This window comes from Microcebus murinus, chromosome 1, assembly GCF_040939455.1.
Source record: "Microcebus murinus isolate Inina chromosome 1, M.murinus_Inina_mat1.0, whole genome shotgun sequence".
NCBI classification, from domain to species: Eukaryota; Metazoa; Chordata; class Mammalia; order Primates; family Cheirogaleidae; genus Microcebus; species Microcebus murinus.
Genome location: NC_134104.1, coordinates 42,381,659 through 42,404,137, shown reverse-complemented (window position 1 = coordinate 42,404,137; position 22,479 = coordinate 42,381,659). Strand labels below are relative to the sequence as shown.

General features: G+C 35.0%; 1 protein-coding gene across 7 annotated transcripts in view; it reads right to left on the bottom strand.

Annotated features, from left to right (window-relative positions):
* EPHA6 (EPH receptor A6) overlaps positions 1-22,117 on the bottom strand; it is an 881,667-nt gene extending 859,550 nt beyond the window's left edge. For 2 of the 7 annotated variants that reach the window (XM_076001069.1, XM_076001078.1), the window contains exon 1: positions 20,809-22,117. In XM_076001069.1, the coding sequence (XP_075857184.1) occupies positions 20,809-21,190 (382 nt within the window). In that variant the 5' untranslated portion in view covers positions 21,191-22,117. The remainder of the gene's footprint in view (positions 1-20,808) is intronic. The other 5 variants (XM_076001073.1, XM_076001091.1, XR_012918632.1 and 2 more) reach the window with 4 other exon arrangements.
* Positions 22,118-22,479: the final 362 nt, after the last annotated feature.

The following is a 22,479-nucleotide window of genomic DNA, read 5'->3' as shown; positions in this document are numbered from 1 at the left end:
TCCTGTATTGAATCCAAGCAGAAAACTCCCCTTAACTCGTTTTTAGTCACCTCTTAAAGTGTGAAGGAAAAAAAAAAATCAGGGATTCTTGGCTTTTACCTCTCTATTCTTGGGAATTCAGAAAAACTTTGACATCGCAAGCTTTTCATTATTGCTTCTAATATTTCAGAGCTGTAGTTTCAATATAACTTCTGAATACTTCCTAATTATTTAAACTGTCCTTTCTTGTTTTACCTTTCATTCCATTTATTTTTGAATAGAAAAACCCAAGTTATACATGACTTTTCCTTCATTCCCAGCTGTGGGCAGGAAGCCATGCAGATTCTCTACTATAGTCTCTGTGTAACGAGAATCATATATTTCTTCCATTTTTTTCCTGTTTAATGTACTAGAATTCAAAGCCTGGGTTCATGCAAACGTTATGTTCTCTGTGAACTGAGGTGTGTGTAAACGGTCATCACTCAAACAAGAGTTGCAAAGCTCTTAAGATTTTCTATCTTCCTCCAGAAATTTATTAAGGGAGGCACTTTTTTGGCATTTAAACAATCTTAGATTAATGTAGATGACATTATAATTAATAAATTCTTAGATCACAATTTTTTCAACCATGTTAATCATAGTTATTGTCTTTCTATTGTTGCTATTGTTAAGTCAGACAGTTTTGAAGGGAAGCAATGCCTTATGCTACTTTCTCATACAACACCCTCGCAAAGAGGTCTCAAGTTCTATGTTATTAGATCTCTTAGTCTGGCTTAGCTTTCTTAGGTTAGATCTCTTTCACATCCTAAGAAATGATGTATTTACTCAATTCTCTTACCTTTAGACACACAACATAGTGTGTTTCTTAAGAATGCAAGCTGTGGAGCCATAATGCCTAGATATAAATCCTAACTCTATATACTGGTTTGCTAGGGCTGCCATAAGAAAGTATCATAACTGGGTGGTTTAGAACAACAGAAATATATTCTCACAGTTAGAAGGTTAGAAGTCTGAGATGGAGGAGTTTGCAGAGCCAATTTCTTCTGAAGGCTATGAGGTAGAATCTGTTTCATGCCTCTTTCCTAGCTTCTGGTTGTTTGCTGGCAGTTTACATAACCTCAATACCTGTCTTCATTGTCACAGGTTTTTCACCTTGTGTGCATGTCTGTGTACAAATTTTTACCTTTTATAAGGATACCAGTCAGATTGGATTAGAGGTCTGCCCTAAAACACTATGGCCTCATCTTAACTAAGTATGTCTGCAAAACCCTATGTGCAATCAGATCATATTCTGAGGTATTGGGAGTTAAGACTTCAACCAACATATGAATTTGGGGAGGACATGAGACCCATAAGAATGTAAATAATAACATTTAAGTTACTTATCATGTGTCCTAATTTCTTCATGTATAAAATGAATATAACAATAACACTCACTTTAAATGGTTGTTGTAAGGATTACATAATTGAATACATTAAATTAATTAGAAAGATATCCAACAAAGAGTGCACTACTGCATGTGGGTAGCCATTTCTGAGAGTAGCTTACGGAGAAGTAATCTTCCCTTTTATTTTTTCTTAGGTGAAATATTTGAACTCTTACAATCCAAATCCCTTAAAATGTCAAGTTACCGGTTATTTGAAAAATATTAGACTTTGAGGTATATCAATTTTATTTTGTTGTTTAGAAATCAATTTATTTTTAAAGCATAATAATTATCTAGGGAAGCTAGATCAACACTCAGAATATTTTGTGGCACAAATTTTCTCCTATTAACTAGGTAAATGGCAATGACCTGACTACGGTACAATATTTTGAATGCACTGAAATTTGGACATAGCATAAACCATTTGCTAAAAGTCAAATTTCTTGCAAAACAAAGGTTAGAAGTTCAGGTCACCTACATGTTTCCTTATCTTCTATAATATAGAATAAGAGTTTTATCATGACAATGGATGTTTAGAACTGTACTTGGGGAAAACCAAATATTTGTGAGGAGTTTGGCTTCATGATTCTATTATAATATGCCTCCTATATTATTAATATTCTATTAAGAGTAGTAGCAAAATGACACCTAACTCTCCCAGGCTGAACTGGGAAACTCCACAGACTCTTAATAGACAAATCATATTCACTTCTTGAGTTTTTAAGAGAAGGCCAAAATGCTGGAATAAATGATAAATATTTAGATGGTAATATTACATGATTAGTGAAGTGATTAGATATATGCTGGATTTGGTCATCCATTATCTATTTCATTTACTTTAGTGACAGTGTTTTTAAGAAATTACTTGCCTCATGTAGCATTTGGCATGGTAAGGCTGTCAATCAAGAAACCCTACCCATTCTATGATGCAAGGGCTCATGACCCAATTGAGGACAATCATATTTCCTCTTGTAGCACCGAGATTTTTCAGCTGAATAATACAATGACAGGAAGCAAATGAAAGTCGGTTCTTTAGGACACTCTGATTCTGTGGGTTATCCAATATCTTATAAATAAGTTTCTTTTCTGTTTATGTTAGCTAGCTTCATTTCCTGTTGCTTGCAGAGAACTTCAATAGATTCAGATAGGGATGTCCAAGTCAAAGTTTCTCAAACCATTTACATCTAAATCACGTAGAGATGCTTATTAAAAATGAACAATCCTATATACTATATCAGACACATTAAATCGAACTCCCTGGAGTGGGTCTTAGGAATCCTTCATTTGGACAAGTTCTGCAGCAATTCTTATAGACACTAAGCACTGATAGTTGCTATGCTAGCTCCAAATTGGAAGAACATCAAAAGTAGCCCACATGAAGGAGGGGTCAGGGGATGATGACTCAGACTGTGTGGCTTCTCATTAGGTACTTAAGTTTTCATTATTACTCATTAATCAAGATGATTTATCCAGTGCTTAATACACAGTTTAAACGTATTAGGACAAATTACTAAACAGGCAATAAATGAAGCAAAGGATCATAGTAAATGGTCTTACAGCCACAAAAAATAATATATATAAATGACAGTAAAGGACAATATTACTTAAAGTAAGTATTAACTTTAGATTTTAAAAATATGCAAAAAATATATAACCCAGGAAAAGTGATTCTTTTTCTTAAAAAATTGACAGATAAAATTATATGTATTTATCACATACAACATAATTTTTAAAGTATAAATAAATTTTGGAATGATTATATGTAGCTAATTAAAAAATGTATTATCTCTCATATCATTTTTGTTGTGAGAACACTTAACATCCACTTTCTTTGCATTTTTCAAGAATCCAATATATCCAATACTATCCAAGTATAGTAAGCACACTGTACAACAGATCTCTTGAACTTATTACTTCTACATAACTGTCATTGTATATTCTTTGACCATCATTCCTCCACTTTCCCCTCCCACCTAAGATATTTTCCAAATAATCGTTCTATTCTTTTAAAACATATTATCATTATTTATAAGGGATATAGGTTCATTGTTTTTAAATATTGTCAAGACATTAATAAAAAATATTTAAATTTAGTATCTTTGCATTTAATATTCTAGAAGTTGCTTGAAACTCTTGTTCCCATTTTGAAAGCACACGGATCTAACAGGCTTGAGACTTGCTTTCTTTTTCCTTTGTGATTACTAATTTGCCCTATCAGCTTTGCCAAATAACTTAACATTCACATAAATTCCATTAGTAAAATAAGTACAGCAATTTATGCTACTTACTTACCTTAGAGATGTGTAATAAAAAAGATAAAGTGGTAGAATTAAATTAATATACACAGTTAAAAAGCATTTGGTCTTTTTTTTATTACAGAATTTTATGGGCGTACACATGTTTTTGGTTACATAATTTGCTTTTGTACAGTTTGAGTCAAAGTTATATGTGCCCTTCACCCGGTTAGTGTGTATTGTACCCATTAGGTGTGAATTTACCCATCTCTTCCTCCCCCCTCCCACCTACTTAATTTCCCTTGAGTTTTACTTCCATATGTGCACTTCAGTATTGATCGATTAGTTCCAATTTAATATTAAGTACATGTGGTATTTGTTTTTCCATTCTTGTGATATTTAACTAAGAAGAATGGTCTCCAGTTCCATCCAGGTTGTTACAACAGATACTAGATCACCATTTTTTTTTTTAATGGCTGAGTAGTGCTCCATGGTATACAAATACCACATTTTATTAATTCATTCATGTATTGATGGGCACTTTGGTTGTTTCCACACCTTTGTAATTGTGAATTGTGCAGCTATAAATATTTGAGTGCAAGTGTCTTTTTAATAAAATGTCTTTTTTTCCTTTGGGTAAATACCTAGTAATGGGGTCGCTGAATCAAATGGTTAGTATAGTTTTAATTCTTTGAGGTATCTCCATACTACTTTCCATAGAGGTTACACTAGTTTGCAGTCCCATCAACAGTGTATGAGTAGGCCAGGCGCGGTGGCTCACGCCTGTAACCCTAGCTCTCTGGGAGGCCGAGGCGGTGGATTGCTCAAGGTCAGGAGTTCGAAACCAGCCTGAGCAAAACCCGTCTCTACTATAAATAGAAATAAATTAATTGGCCAACTAATATATAGAGAAAAAATTAGTTGGGCATGGTGGTGCATGACTGTAGTCCCAGCTACTCGGGAGGCTGAGACAGGAGGATCGCTTGAGCCCAGGAGTTTGAGGTTGCTGTGAGCTAGGCTGATGCCATGGCACTCACTCTAGCCTGGGCAACAAAGTGAGACTCTGTCTCAAAAAAAAAAAAAAAGTATGAGTGTATCTTTTATTCTGCATGCTTGCCAGCATCTGTTGTTTGGCGACTATATATATATATATATATATATATATATATATATATATATATATATATATTTCAGCATATTATGGTGGTATAAATGTTGAGGTTATGTGTGTTGCCTCCCCCCCTCCCCGCCAGAGTCAGAGCTTCAAGTGTGTCCATTCCCCAGATGGTGCGCATCACACTCATTATGTATGTATATACCCATCCACTCCTCCCCGCTCCCATCTGTCTGACGCCTGATAAATGTTATTCCTATCCATTCTCACTGGAGTTAGGTGATATCTCATTGTGGTTATTATTTGCATTTCCTTGATGATTAGAGAGTTGAATATTTTTTTTTTTGTCTAGTATGTCAAATCCTCCATCAACTGGTGGTACATTTTTATATGTACATTAATAGGAAAAACTGCTGAATGTAAAACATGTTTGAGATTTTCAGAGAAATGTCCTCTGTAATCAAGGAAATTATATTTGGAATGCTTAATGTAATATGACCTGAATTATAGCAGAAAAAAGTAAAAATGTACACATACTTTAAATGTATAGTTCTTTTCATTATAGCACTAAAATGAGATACTTAGAATTAAGTGAACCACTGCTCCCTAATGAAAAAACGAACTTAAATTTACAGAACAAATAACAGTGTTTCAATGTGTACATGTTCCCACGTGTGTGCAGACATAATATTTAACAATGGGTCAGAGTATAAGTGCCTAAAAATGTGTAAGAATTATGTTAAGCCATTGTTGAAATTGTGAACAAAATACAAGTACTCAAACTTTACATACAATATTTCTTTCAAATATATTGCCATTTCTTATATAAGATACTCATAAGCATTTAATATAGGATTTCAATCTTCAAATCAAAATGTTGAAAAGAACAAGGTGATAACAGGAAGTAGATGCTGTATCTATCTTCACTTGAGATTAGAAAATAGCTCTTATACTGCCTTTGGTTGCTATATTCTTAAAGAAGAAACACTCATTAATTGTTGAATGCAAAAATGTTTTAAAATTATCAGTAAATCCCAAGAACAGGAGGGCAAGCAAATGACCACACCTTTTTTCTTCTAAGTACTTATGAAGAACACATACCGCTCCTAATCCAGCTATCTCTAGTATAATTTTATTGGAAAGGCAGCATCATTTCTGGGCTAGATCCCAGATTTTTAACAGGAACTAAGCAAATCCTGACTTGTTTGTGCTGTTGTGACCCCCACAGCAAGGACTTACTCTCTATGTGTCAGTGTCTTCATCAGCAAAATGAGATGATTGTATTTAATTGTATTCCTTTCCTTCTGTACTACCTGGGGTTATTTTTGTCCCTTCATAAGTTTCTAAACATAAAACCAATAATCACCCTCCACTCTTATCAAATTAAAAAAAAAATTTGTAACTTTTATGCAAAAGTATTTTTGACAAAAACATGACCCTTATCAGCCCAAAATAAATTGGAGGTGCTTGTTTTGCCTGCCACAATATGCTCTTTTTGACAACCATTATAGAGTTGGGCTGGAACAGCTTTCGACCTTTGAAACACAGCCAATAAATATAATCTGAGTCTGGAGCTTTGTTTATGGGATAATGTAGGGATCTATTTTCTGACCTTAGTGACCCCAACTAGTTTGTATAAGTCACTATGTAAGTTATTTATACACTATATATATATATATATATATATATATATACATACATATATATATATATATGCATCTTTTTTCTTTTACGATTTCTCTACATCTGGAGGTGTAGACATTCAAAAACAGAAACTCATTTGTCAGTGAAAGCATGTGATCAAAATCCTCTGATTGCTGAAAATCAGGAAGGATGTAAAGTCAGCTCTTGGCTGGATATCAAGCAGCAAGGACAGCCTAGGATTGGTGACAGTCACTGCAAAATGTATTAGGAAGCTCAGTATGATGAAGTCATGGAGGTGTTGGGGAATAGGACAGTGCTGATAATTCAGGAAGTCGGAGATGGAGGCAAACAAAGCCTAACTCCTTCACTTTCGCTAAAATACTCCCTTATATTCACTTTGACTGGAAATGATTAAATCTTTGAATTTAGGGCTCATTTTCAGGAGCAAAGGACAGGTGGACAAGGCAATCTATGGATTCATGAAAATAAAGTTGAAGCTAGTGTGCCTGAAGCATATGAAAAAGGGTTCTATATTATTAAGGTTACTACTTTTATTATCCCTAAAATCCACCTCTGATATATTTGACCTGGGTTTAATAAGATAATTAGCATACATAGTGGACATATGGTTTCCTTTTTTATTTTTTTTCATTTCTTTACCCTCTGTAATTTTCTGTGGGTATGCTGTCATGTTAGTAGATCCATGTTATTTCCTCTGACAAGATAAGGAATTCATTTTAGTATGAGGTGGGAAAAGAATTCCTGATCCAGCTGCTGCTCTGAACAATCTATGTACAAGTAAGAGGGAAGAGTTTTTGTAGAACCCCACTTAGGTAAGCCCTGATAGCTTCGGGAATTTTTCTTTTTTTCTTTTCTTTTTCTTTGGGGATGGGGCAGATGATCAATCTATCTTTTTTCCTCAGAGAATTTTTTCCTATTTTTTAGGTTCTTATTTTTCCAGATTATAACAGACTGATGAAATTTCAAAGTGAAAATGGTGGGGGGGAGGGGGGGAGTTAACATCCTATCCACAAAAAACGATCTCAAATGGGACAATAAGAACAATAATCCTCATTTTAAATTGTCTTCATGGCCTCTCTAAAGTAGTCCCTGAACCCCCATCAGACTGTTACTCTTCCCAGCCATATATCCTTGCTCTCCGGTCACCTCTCTGATGTTCTCTCTCGGTAGCAAAACAAATTTATCCACTTGTCACACAGAGGAATTTGGTACTCCTGTTGATGCCCATTCCCTCATTTAAGAAATTTTTTCTAATAAAGGAAGTTATCTTTGTAAAATTATTTTCCTATTTTGAGGCATTTACTTTGATTTCAATTCTCCAGTTTTATAAATAAGGCTGAGATGAAAATCCTTGTATATAAATCTTCACCTGTCTTTTCCTCGTCATTTCTCTTGAATTTAAATTCATAAAAGTGGAATTAATGGATTCAAGTGTATGAACATTTTTCAACATTCTGCTTAATTGCTTTCTAGAACACTTTATATCTTCAAAAGAAATGTTTGCCATCAAGGCATCCTCTGAGGCATGATATATTAACCTGAAGCCACCACGTATATAGAAAATACAGTTAAATGGGATGGGAAAAGGTTCTCTACACATTTTTAATGACTCAGAAAATTAACTGATAAATACACATCACTCCATAAAATTGTAAACTCCTCCTAAAATATTAAATGTTGAGGAATGCAAGCTGGTAAAGGAAACTTACTTCCTTTCACATAAAGAGTCATCCTAAGTTCTTACATTGTCAACTCTCTTTCAACTGCTTTCTAGCTTTTTCCACTTAAGGAGAAGTTTCTTAGATCTGGACAATATGAGAAAACTATGTGTTTGGGGCTACATGATCATTTCACATCTGCAGTAAAGCCAGATGCACCTGCGTTTGGGCCAGCCTCATTCAGTGTAGTAAATGCCCCTCCGAGACCTGAGCCTACCTTTCTCCTCCCTCCTCTCTCGTCCACCTAAAACTAAACAGATGTCAGCCATTCCTGTTCATATGGATATTAGCTAAGTGGATTTGGGTTGATTTAGGTTTAAATTGGAAGGTAAGTAACCTCACTTTAGAGTAAATTCCATTAGTTGTAATTCCACAAGTGACCTTTTATCAGGGAGGTTATCACTAGTATATAAAGTACTTATACAGTGATTGGTAAACAAGTACTTTATTTCACAGTTGTCTGCTGATCATAGTGTGCATGAATCTTCAGAAGCAAACCTCAAAAGGGATAGTGACAAATGAAAAAAATTGATGGCTGAAGCCCATCTTGGTTTTGAAATTATAATAAACACAATTTAAAGGCAACTTAGGTAATGCAAGTAGTATATAAAGAACTTAGACCTAACAAAAGCATAAACTTTGATCATTCCAAATTAAGAACAGCTAACAGAGATCAATGAAAAATAGCAAACTCACATAAAATATTTCCTATCTTTGCATACAACAAGTTTATATTTTAAAACAGAAGTTGAGAGCAACTGCATTGACTAGGATAATCTTGGACTTGGACAATAAATAGATCATTGACAAATAAATTAAATATAGGACCGGTGTTTTTTTCTTAGTTTTACATGTACCATTCAAGACTCCTGGATTCTGCCGCAGTATCAAAAGCAGAACCTCCAACCCAGCTAGTGGTGCATATGGACAATGGGATGCGTATCACAGTGAGTGTTGTGTGTATGTTGTGAGCTGTATATAAAAATCATAATCTTTTAGAATTAAGGTATGAAAACTCTGAAAATATCTCCATTTCCATAATGTCTGGTTTACATCAGATTCTGACAGCCTTAGTAAATAATCTACTATCACAAAATACTTTAAAGACTTATGATGTTTATTCTGGCATAGAATTAAAATAACTTTTATGACATAGCAATAAATACCCATATTCATAATATTGTATAATGATTAAAGGAGGAAAATATATGAATATAACCTTATGAAAATATGCATTCTCATAATTTAGAAATAATGCTTGCACTTAGGTATCATCATAACAAAACAAGATGCATGCAAAGTGATGAATAATCATTAGCTTTATCATATTTATAATTTTTTTCAACTAATTATTTAAAATATACAAGTTTTATCAAGATCTATAATGATTTTGGAAATTATTTCCAAACTGTATTATTTATATGGAGGATCATAAAATGCTGGATTTTAAAATAGGAGTATTATTATAATATAGAAACTACATTGATAGCTTTCACTGCTTTTTGACATTCTGAATGTACAAATTAAATGTCAACAGCTAATCATGGGTAATCTGCTATTGATTTTTCTCTGTTTAAAAATACCAAGTTCTGGCAGCAATTTCTACCTCTATGTGCTTCTCAAATATAAAAATACAGGCTCTATCAAAGAGTAATTTAACTAATTTCTAAAGATAAATATTAAAGAATACCAGAAATTTCAAAGTTCTGAAACACTGCTAAAAACAAATATTTAATATAGTTAGGAAAGAGAAAAATTACAATAAAACAAAAGTTTGACATGATAGGAGATGGAAAGTAACTCCAGGCATTGAAGAAACATTTTAAATAGCATATAATAACATATTAATATATTAAATAGTTTATAATATAAACATATATTATCAATTTTGTATTCATCTAAAAGTAAAACAGTTAACAGATAAAGCTACAAAGAATCTATTAAAATTTAGATTTGTGTTATTTTTGAAGGTATTCTATCATTAAATATTTTTAAAGAGTAAGATAAAGTTTTTATTGAAAAAGCAAAGTGATACCACTTACATGTTCTATGCTTAATGTAAAACATCATTCACTTGAATATTTATTTTTATCTTTATATGCAGAATAAGTTTTAATCTTTAAATGCAGAAAAACTAATTCAAAGTTACTTAAAAATGGTAGTCTTGAGGAGTCACTCATCATAATTCTCTATTTTCATGTAATCATGATTATAAATTATGAGGTCAATTTATTTCCCAAGTATAACTCAAGTTTTTCAAGTTATCAAGCTTATTTGTTTGTAAAATTTATATTATTTCCCTTCACTTTATATTTTCTATATTATATTTTAATTTCAGGCACATCTCCTCAATTTTATAATAGTTATATTATATAATCCTTTGGCAGGGTGTGGAAGATCTTATTTCATTTCCAGGAGTCACACAAAGTCATAGTTAACATAAGATTATAAACAATATATTGAATGAGTATATACTTAGTATCTCCATATATTAATTCCTAGATCCTGAAAATAGTACTTTTCATCTCTGTAAACAACAATTCATAAATGGAAACTTATCTATAGAGCAGCTAAATACATAATAGTTTGATATATATTATAAATTAATGTTTTAATTATTTAGTGACATATAAACAGGCTCATTAGCTAAACCTTAAGCTCTCAGAAGTTGGGGCAGTAACTTATCTTTGTACTTCCTGTGCCTAGCACAGTGAAGAAACATATTAATAGTAGGTACCAAAATATTTAATTTAAAATTTAGATGAGTATATTCTTATTGTATAACTAGTTTGAGAATTCTAGAATAATATTTATGAGTAAAGCATAGGGATTAAAAACTGAAGTTTTTATACCTGAGGAATAAAAATAAAACTTAACAAACAAAACTCCCAAAGGTAACTATAGATACATTGCAATGAAGAAGTATTTGCAAATCTTATAATGCAAACACATCAAACATTTTATCTGATTTAAAGGCTTTGTAGCATTTTTAGAAAAAAATATATAACTTAGCTTTAATAAACCTATTAGAACTTAGAATACTAGCCTTTAAAATAAATTCTTAAATTTGAATTCCACATTTCTGGTTAATAGGGTTCTTGAAAAATCTAAAAAAACATTGCATCCACAAACAGATTTCTGGCTATAAACTATTGACTAGTATAAAGATTCATACATGTGTAATTTTTATTAAACAAACTAGCAGACTGTTATTTTAATAACTTGGGTGAACTATATTTTTTCTAATCTATAAAGTGTAGTTATTATACTATAAGACTATAAGACAATAAGTTATTGTACTATAAGTACCTTTTTGCTGTGATATAGCATCATAAAAGTAACAATAAATTGGAACATGTTAATATGCACTTATTTTTAAACCATGTTAAACAAGATGTTATACCAATAGCATGCACTTCTAAAGTTTTTCTATTTCTTTCTAGATAAAAATTAAGATCTCTTTCTGAACCATTCCCTCATTAAATTGATCATATAAAATAACAAAGGTGACAGTGAACTTTATTAAATGTTCTAGTATTCTAAAATTTTCTGGATATTCTAGTCTTCATTTTTTTGTTGAGGGTTTATGCTAATTGCTAACAAGTGGACCAATACATAGATTTCATTTTATTTTAAAAATGGATACAATTCTTATGATTTTGTCCAATGGAATCTGTTCACTCAGCTATTTCTCATCACATTTAATGTCAACTACTAGTTATTTACACTTGCATTCACAAGATAAATATTATTTAAGTATACTTTAACTCCAGAGGAAAAGTGGAAAGAATTTTCAATGTTTAAAAAAATGTTTAGCTACGATTATGTGTCATCAGTGAACATTTCTATACTTGCAGAGATTACGGTACATAGACCTATTATTCAACATATATAACCAGGAATCATCCTTAACCAATAGGCTCATTTTAAAAATAATGCCATGATTCAGCTTTTTTCCTACCTCTATTTTTCTTTAATCTTTGATATGTTTATAGATACTTAGCTACTGCATTATATTTAAAAATTAATTTCAGGCCAGGCACTGTGGCTCACGCCTGTAATCCTAGCTCTTGGGAGGCCGAGGCGGGCGGATTGCTCAAGGTCAGGAGTTCAGAAAAACCAGCCTGAGCAAGAGCGAGACCCCGTCTCTACTATAAATAGAAAGAAATTAATTGGCCAACTGATATATATATTAAAAAAATTAGCCGGGCATGGTGGCGCATGCCTGTAGTCCCAGCTACTCGGGAGGCTAAGGCAGAAGGATCACTCGAGCCCAGGAGTTTGAGGTTGCTGTGAGCTAGGCTGACGCCACGGCACTCACTCTAGCCTGGACAACAAAGCGAGACTCTGTCTCAAAAAAAAAAAAAAAAAAAAATTAATTTCAATTGTGTGAGATATAAATTATTGGAAAAACTTATTTACTGTCTCCACATAATTGAATTTCCTAATTACATATTTAATTTCAGTTACATTTAGCAATATTGAATTAAAGAGTAATAGCAATATAAAGAACAATATGGCTTTCTTCAAAAGTAAAAATTAAGGTGCCATTAAGACATAATTCAACTCAAATTTGTGGGCAATCATTTCAATTATTCTTAGATAATTCTTAATTGGACTACTCATTAACACAATGCCTTTTTATTTCCTAGTACACAAAATATTTCTCTTTATTAACTTGTTTAAAATATACCTAATTATAATTATCATACGTAGGTAAATTTCTATGTATTTTTTAAAATAATGGATATTTTTTATATTAAAAGCAAATGCTTTTCATTATTCTAGATGTTATACTTTATGTATTACCTAAGAATGTGTTTCCCTTTGCAATGTTCACGCACCACAAAATACAAGTACCATAATATAGTACAGTCACGTGAAAGAACACATACTACTGTTATTAGTAAATTCACATAAATTATATATACAAGCATTTATGTATAGTCCTCACTTTTTATTAGATCCAGATATCCACAAATATACCTAACATTATATGAGTAAAATAATATTTTATGTATTTTTATCTCCTTGACATCCATTTTCTAGGGCGATGTCACCTCATATTTCCTACAATCAAAGAGTATCACTTTTATACCTGAACTTACAAAATGAAACAGGAGTAAGAGCAATGAGTTTTCAATTATATCCACCAAGTACAGGTCATCAAATAGACCAAAAGCTTGAGGACTCAACAGTGTCCTGGAAAAGTAGCTGAACACATTATTCAGGACATGGACTTGAAAACTCACACTTCCATCTCAATTATTTCCTCAAAGCTCATTTAAAACATATGGTTGCTGCTATTTTAAATTGAAAACTTAACATCTTCAACATAAAATACAGTTTTTAATAATTAACATACAAAAATAAACATGACAGAATAGGCCAGTCTAGTATATTTTGAATAAAAGCTCAACTCACATGTCAGTCCACGGAAATCCAATAATTTTGCAAACTATTTTTGTACACATGAATATGTTTGCAAACTGCATATTTATACATCTTCATGTATATAGATAGAACATTTATTGATCCATAAAATAATATTAGAAGATTCTTGTGAAGCAATTTACAAATAAAACATATAAAAATATAGACAGCAATTCTTTACTCCCTTTCCTTTCTCCCATGCAATCTCATTTACTTTAAAATTCCTCATCTTATAAAAATCAAGTAAGTAAATGAAAAGTAAATATCAATTACTTAAAAGTATGCAACTTCAACAGAGCAAACTGAGATCCTAGAGAGCAGATACTGTGAATGACAGTCTTCATGCAGCATCAATATCTCGCTTAGTATGTGGTTGCTGAGTGACTTATTTTCTTAACATCGAGATAAAATTAAATAAGAGATACTATTTCCAAATAAACAGTACATATTTTATGAGGGTTAATTAATATTGGTATATATTATCATATAACAAATATGTTTTTAAAGCCTTTCTACTTGATTATAAATTCAGCTTTGAGAAAAACAAATTTTCCTGCCAGATCTGGAAACAGACTGGAAACTCTTCACAGGATCTTATGTTCTTGGAGGGAAAGTACTCCTTGAACTTTTATATATCGCAAGTACACTGCCTACATATAGCAAGCCTTTAATTGCTATCTGTTTAAAAAATGAATCCTATAGTTTTAGAGTATTTATAATTGAAAACTGAAACTATATCCCATAAGAAGTCATATTGTTTATTAAAATGGAATAACTATAAAATAGTATTTTGCAGAACACTCTAAAGCAATAAAATTTAGAATGTAAGATTTACCACATTTAAGTATATATTTCAACCTATTTAGAAATGTTTAAATGAAGTGTCTACAGAATATGAATTTTCTAAATACATACTAAGAATACAAGAATGTTGTTTAAGGTAGAAATTTTTATGTTTATATTTAACAACTATTTTCATATAGTATTATTTAAAAGCAACTAAAATAATGGGTAATTAATTGGTCAGAGAAAATTTTAATTTGCATGAAATTTACTGTTTAGTTAAAAGAGTAACAGCTCTTCCCTTATCCCTGTCCCAAATATCATATATTCTGTCTCCAAGAATATCATATATTAAAATTTCATTTTCTAGGTCTTACTGAAGATTTATTTTTGTTCATTTAAACAAAATAGAGAAGCATAATGGCAAATATATGAAAACATCTATTTTGAACAAGTTTCACTTTGAATTTTGATCTCCAATAACAGTAATTTGATCCTAACAGAAATGAATAAAACTGGTACATATGCCAAGCCCTCAAATTTTGCTACTGGCTAAAAACTAGGCTCTGTTTGGCTGAGTATCTTGCCTTGTGAAGATTTTCCTACCTACTTGACCCATCATCACTCTGACAAAAAATAAGTACATATGGAAAGTTATTATGTCATAAATGCACCAAGCTTTATTTGTTGATCCAATATGAGTTTACATTATGTCCAATGCTTAGAAATAGCAAGATTGTCCTATTAAAATTGTTTTAAATTATAGTCAGTTTGAACTGAATAAAGTGGAAAATGGGCATCTCATCCTTGTTATGTATTTTTGCTCTACACTATCCCCTCCCTCTCTCTCTTGCAATTATCAGTATTTATATATCAAGATCACCTAAGAGGAATAGAAAATTCATTGGGGCCTTTTGCATTTATTTCTCTGTAAGCATAAGATGGTCCCATAAATTCCACCTCCAGAATTTATCTCAAATTTATCTTCTCTGCATCTCCACTGCCACCACTCTAGGCCAAGCCATCATAACCCTTCTCCTGGACAACTGCAACAAATTATACTCTTGCCATCTTTCAATTGGCTCTTTGCTCACTAGCCATAGTACTCCTAAATTATAAATTGGTTCATTTTACTTAGTTGGTAAAAATCTTCCAATAACTTCATGTTTTACCTGAAATAATATAAAAACTGAGCTCCTTAACCATGGATCTTTTTCTACTCTGTAGAATCTGGTTCCTGATAATCTTTCAGACCTCGCTTTCTTCAACTCTCCTTGCTCAATAAGTTTATTCCAGTCACACTGGACTCAGTTTTTCAAATGTGTCATGCTCCTTTCTTTTCAAGACCATTGTGCAGGCAGTTCCCAATACCTATAATGCACTTTCTCCCACTCTTATCAAATTAGGTTTTTTTAATCCCTAAGAATGAGGCTTAAATGTCTCCTCCACAGACAAGCCTTTCCAACTGCCCCATCTAAAATAGCATGTCTCTCTTATCGTTCTCTCTCTCTATGCATTTGTTGCTTCTTTCATAGAATTCCTAAAACCTTTATTGTTTTATTTCCTTACCCAAATTCCATGAGAGTATACAACATGTCTGCCTTGGTTATCTTATTTTATCCATCATCTAAATTTTAGATTCAAGAAAACAATACTCAATAAAATAAGGTAAGAGCAGAAGTAATACATTTTCAATTTTTTAAAGAATAATGTCAGTATAATGAAATTGTAAGTTGAATAGAAAGATGTAAATGTGCAAGCAATTTAATCCTCTGTATGAGTTTCATTTGATTACATGATTAACAATGTACAATGGGCAAAGTTAACCTCATTTTATCAATAAACTATGTATATTAATCTCCAAGAAATGTTGAGTCAAGGGTACACTGAAGAAATTTGCATTACTGTTTGCATTTGGTTGAGGTAAAGTGTAAAGTAGGATCTATTTAACCATTTGGGACAAATGGAGCATATAATCAGAAATATTTGTATATGTGAGGGATGGATATTGAGATTGTCTAATAGGGAAAGAGGGCTGTTAGAGGAAAATACAGGAAATCTATGATGCCTTTTTGTACTTAAGTAGTTTATACTAGAAATGATTAATGAAGAAACATACTAAAAGGAAAGGCTTTCAACTCAAATATTTTTCTAACATTTATCTGTAATATAAAAGTAACACAAAAGTAAAAAGATGTAATTGAATCTAATTTCTCTTGTACTACTGAACATATATTTTTCTTCTTAGAGAATTCATATAAAAGGGTTTTATTCATGTACACTACATTAGCTTTTACTATATTCTTCTAAGTTACATCTGGATTGAATAATGGATTATTAAATTATGAACATAGTATAATTTTTGTACAAGAAAAAGTTTTTAGTTATAGTCTTATCCCAAACCCAGAACAAACAACATGTAGTCACTGCTGGATCTGCATAAAATAATATTTTATCTTTCTACTTTGGGTGATAATCATAAAGAAAGACTAATTATACAATGACTTACTTCATTTTGCAAATGTACAATAAATTATATTCTAAGTTGTATTTATACTTATATCTAATAAGAAGGCATGTGATAACAATCTCTTGCATTTTTACAACTATGAATAGTTTATCCCTGAAAACTAATTTTATCTCACTGAAGAGTCTTTCAAAAATATTCTCTGTAAATAATCCAATTTTCCTAATTTAACAAAACTTTTAATATTTTAAATACTTAAAGTTCATTTTTAGATAGTCTAATAAAAATCCCAATTTCTCCATTTCTATAAATATAAGAATACTATTCAATCTTACAGTTTGTGAACAATACTTACAGAAGTTCAACTAATTTTAGCCCATGAATTTGGTTAATCAATTATTTTTCTGCTTAGATATGTTTACACGTATTCACCTACAATTCAGTGGATTTTGCAGTCAATTCACTCAAATTAATAAATTCAGTGAAACCAACATTATTGTTTTGCTTGTGTATTTTATTTGTCATTGAATTGCATGGGGAGGAAATTGATTCACACAATATTGGTAGTAAAATAAGTTGACTACTCTTGTATCCATACAATATTTTGACTTAATTAGTTGAGTATGCTATTGCATTATTTTTTAAAATGAGCCACACCCTGAGAGATGCATCAACTCATTTAGGTCATAAAGTACTATTTGCTGTAATCTTTGAATAAATTGACCCCTGGTGGCTACTAGCTACTGTAATTAATATACATTACATGGTTAACTTATACGTGAAGCAAGATGGTGTTTTATTCATTTATTCACCTATGTGTATAGTGTAGAAATGAAAAGTTATATATCTTGAGAAGATAAAATGGTGTTTTAAATAAAAATTACCAACACCTAATACTGTGGTTTTAAATATAGGGAAAATCTATGGAATATGAGAAAGATTTGAACACAATTCATGTTTTCACTTACTTTATCAGATAAAGTGATCTAGGAAGCACCTTTACTTTCTGATCAATTCAAGGAGGTTTGTGTAATAGAAAGAGAGAGTCAAATTGATTTATTTTGTCTTTACAGTGCATAGCTTCACAGTCAGTTAAAAGATAAGAGATCCTCTCTATATGCAAGTTACTCTTAGTACCATGTTCAAATAATGAAGTAGTTCACTTTTTTGTCATTGTCATCGTTTTATCTTGCTTACATACAGAAAATAGGCAGTTGGATTGGGGGGAGGTGAATCCATTCTTTTTGGCCATAAGGTATTTTTATAAAATTTCATAAAAATAGATACATAGCATTCAAATTTTACTTTGTAAATGTCCCTAATCAAGAAGTTATGTTTCCTAATCAAGGAAAGTTATATAAAAATGGAATTTTACCTTCTATAAAATAACATTTCAAAAACAAAACATTAATTCCCTTAGTCCTTAAAGTGAAAAAATTACTAGGAAAATAAAAAGTTCTCTAAACTAAACACAAATAATATTAGCAATATTTATTTTATGTGTATGAAAAGTAACATATTTTACATTAATTTTTCTATATTGTATACATGATAATTCTATAGTGTCTTGTTTCCCATGTTTAAAAATTGATGAGATATTTTTATTTGTTATCTATTTATGAAACTAAAAATTTTTTTAAATCTCTAAAATGTTCATTAGAGTAACATTTAGAAAGTTGGCATTCATTATCCATTAGTATAATAATTCAGTATTTGGGCGTTATCTCAATTTTATCAGGAAAAAATTTCTGATCACTATGATTTTAGGCAGTTAAAAGCATTTTATAAACAGTCATTTGTGTTTGATGAAAAAGTCTGATCACACTTTTCCTATATCTTCTTTTGAAGAACTATGTCAAATTCTACCCAATTTAATCTTTACCTACCATCTTACCCAAGTGTATTCCTATTCACAGCCTGTGTATTTAATGTATTAATACAAATTCAAAATAAGAGTTTTAGTAGATAATGTATAATGCTCCTATTTAACTGATAGGAAAACTAGGGAATACTCACTAAGTTAAGCTAATTAATAAAAACAAATTAAATATGGTTGGCATATATTTATATAAAACCTTTTAAAATAGTATGAGGAAGTCAACAGAGAAGCAAATAAAAATTATCATAAGAGGTTAATAAATATCACTATACACTTAAATTTAATGTGAATATCTGAAAGGCCATATTTTAACAGGACATATTTTGGTAGAATGGCACTATAGTCATTTTGAGATTCAGGTATGTTTTATTTATGTTACTATCTCCAGGGCCTAGGTTGGTTACTGATGTATCACAGGTACTTAAATAAATGTTGTTTTAGGAAAATTGTTGAAAACTTCTAATAAACTTCTTTAGTATGCCTAGATACTATTATAAAGTACAATATAAATGTCTGACTTTCCAATTATTAAAAATTGTTTTCTCCCCTTAAAATAAAAAAGGTCAAGTAAATAATTACATATTTTTAACAATCTACTATTTTCAAAGAGGTAAGGTAACTACTTCTTTGATATTTAGTACCAACAGTCCTTGAAAACAAATGAGGGATGTGGTGTAAAGGTATACACCATCACAGCAGAGTGTGCCACTATAACTAGCACTTACTAGGTGATAAATCTTCAAAGTCATGAGGGTTATATCTGGTTACCAAAATCACCTATCAATTTGTTAGTGCACTCTGTCAGGCAAAATAAAACAACAAAAACAGTAATAATTAGAAAAACATGCCAAAAGTAACAATTGTCTATATGAGAGCTAAATATTGATTCTGAATACTTACATTTCTAAATAAAATGGTCATATGTTTATGACCAAAAAAGGCTGTGTTTACTTGCCTTCTCTTAACATTCTCTCCCTCAGACAAAAAGTGCACACTTTCAAGCCATGTGACCTCCATTTTTATAGCTGCAAATTATTTTGAGACCCTGCAACATACTCCTTATATGTTAAATGGTAACTGTAACTGACCACACACAGTTTTATATTTGAAGTATTTAAAACAGCGTGCTATAACAGGTGACATATTGGTGGTCATCACAGTGCCAGTGACGGCGTCAAGCCAGGTACATGCTGAAAAACTTTTATGGTTGTTCAGTGTTCAGTCTAAGAGTATTTAGAACATGAAGGTGATCTTTTTGTAGATCTTTACTCACAGCAGAAATTCAATCCGGTATGTTTAATAAAAATTGTTTGACTAGAAGGAAAGAAAATGCTCAGATACTCTTAGTGCTGTCCATCGCCTTTCACACACTATTCACTTTCCCTCTACCACTTTACCCATGGAAACAAAGTCCTCCAAAAAATCTGTCAGTGACTTGACTTTTGAATAAGATATTCGCAACTTGGAAATTCACACTTAATGCTTATCCACTCCTTGCCTGCAAGAAAGAGAAACCACAAGGCAAATCTGTGGGCATCCGGTCTAGGAATGATTTAGAACGAGTCTACAGCCGGTGGCTTGGATGGCAGACGGGGTACAAGGGCTGAGGCTGGGCGAGGGCGGCACTGAGCTACTAGAGGCGAAAGGCTGATAACTGGTCACAGGGTTGAGCGGGAGCAGTCTGCCTTTCAAGAAGGCATGTGGAGGAATGCACGCGTTACCCTGCTATGAGCCACCGCCAAGAGCCAGAAGTCTCCATTAAGTCTGTGCCACAGCGCCTGACCTCCAGTGGAGACAGCGCAGCGGGGAGCGGTCCCGCGGCCGCCAGCGGTGAGACCCAAGTACTGCCGATGCTCACGCAATTCTTTAAAGATATTTGGAAGCAAAAGGGATCTTGGCTATGGTAGCTCTTGGTGTCGCCAGTCCCGCGCGGTGTAGACCAGGCTTTCTGGTAAGGGGGCACCCTCGACCCCCTCGAACCCCTCATGTAGCGAGCCTGGGAGAAGCTGACCCCAAGAGGAAGTTACCTGCAGGAGGCGACCAGTGCCGCTGGTTCTCAAAGCACCCTCCACCTCCCTGCCCCTCCTGCTTCTCCGCCCCGTCCCTTACCTTGGTTGTTGGAGACGTGACTGCAGTCTCCTGGCCAAGCTGTCAGCAGAGGCAAGAAGAAACCAAATTGCAAAAGAAATTCCCGGACTTCGCAGCCCCCCATGGCTCTCCCTGGCTCTCTTCTCCTCCTCCTTAAAGATAAGTGGCAGCAGCGCAGGTAGGTGTTTTGGATAGAGTGGAGGTCCTTGCCCACGTCTTCTTCCTCCTCCTCTTCCTCCTCCACCCGGCCCGCAGGGGGTGTCCCGGGGCGCCCCCCGCGTGAGGTTCCGGGGGCAGGGCACGAGGGTCCAGGCTGCCCAGGTGCTAGCGCAGCTGCTTCGGGGGAGGACGCCGCCTTTGGTGCCGGGGAGCTCCTGGAGGCTGGAGGCGAGCGGAATTGCATCCACCACAGTGTCCCGCTCGCGCGAGGACTATTCACTTGGGCCCGAGAGAGCGCGCGCGCAGGAGCGAGCTCAGGCTGTGGTTTGGGGGAGGGGAGCAAGGGGCGGGGGAGAGCGCCTCGCGGCGGGGATGGGGGCGGGGAGGGACGGCCAGGTGGGGCGGATAGTTCGGACGGCCCGAGCGCCTCTCTGGACTAAAGTGGGCACTTGCAGAGCCAAAAGCGTGGAAGGCGCAGCAGCTGTGGAGAGGCGTGGGGGTCACGAGAACTTTCCTCCGGCCGGTTCCAGGAGAACTGAGCGAATGAGGCGGCTCCGTGGAGCTGCGAGTGGCCCGAGTGAGCTGCGGAATGAGCCCTCAGTCCCGCGCCTGAGTGGCGTTGGCAGGGGCTCGCACCGCGGACACCTCCGGTTCGGCCGCGTCCGCGCCGCGCCCGGGCGCTGACCGCCGCTTTCCCGGCATCTCTGAGGCCGCACTTAGTCCCCCAAGCACTTCGCCCCCCATTCCACGGTACCAGCGCCGACTGTTTTAAGAGTGGTCAGCTCCCGACTCCGCCTCCCCGGTACTTATCCACATTTCCGCCGCTGGAGGGGGTGGGTGCTGTGGACAGCGCGCCCGTCCCGGGGAGAGCTTGGCGGCGGCGGTCAGCCCGACCGATCCACAGCGCGGGTCGCCCAAACTTGCCCACCAAGGCGAGCGCCTCCGCTCTGTGGCCGTCTCCGCTGCTTCGAGTCTAAGGAAAGCGAAGCGAGGGCGGAAGCAGCGGACGGGAGTCATATCAGGCTAGAAACCGGCGGGTGCCCGGCACCGGGGCTCGCCGAGGTCTTCGCGTCGCCATGTGGCGGTGCCTTCGCGGTGGAGGTCACGAGCATCGTCGCAGCCGTGGCGCTGGGATTCTGTGGCCCCCGAGCGCCCGCGGCGTGCTGGCGTCGAGCCGCGAGCTCCAAGCACTCGAAGGGCCGGGTGGCGCGTGGCCGCATCCACGGCAGCGCCGAGCGCGCAGTGGGCGGACGGCTCTCCCGGCGCGAGCCGCCCCCTCGCGGCGCCCACTCCCTCGCGGCGCCCGGGTCTGTCGGAAGGCGCGGTGCAGGCCACTTGGTGCGACTCCACGGCCCCCGCCCCGGGGCCGGGCGAAGAGGCCTCGGCGTCCGCGGTCTCCGCGCCCTCGTCCAGCGGCCGAGGCGGGTGCAGAGGGCAGGGACGGAGCCCGGAGCGCTGCAGAGCTCGGCGAAGCCCTGCGCTCCCCCGGCCTGGCAGCCAAGCTCGGATGCTGCCAGCTCGGCGCTAGAGGGG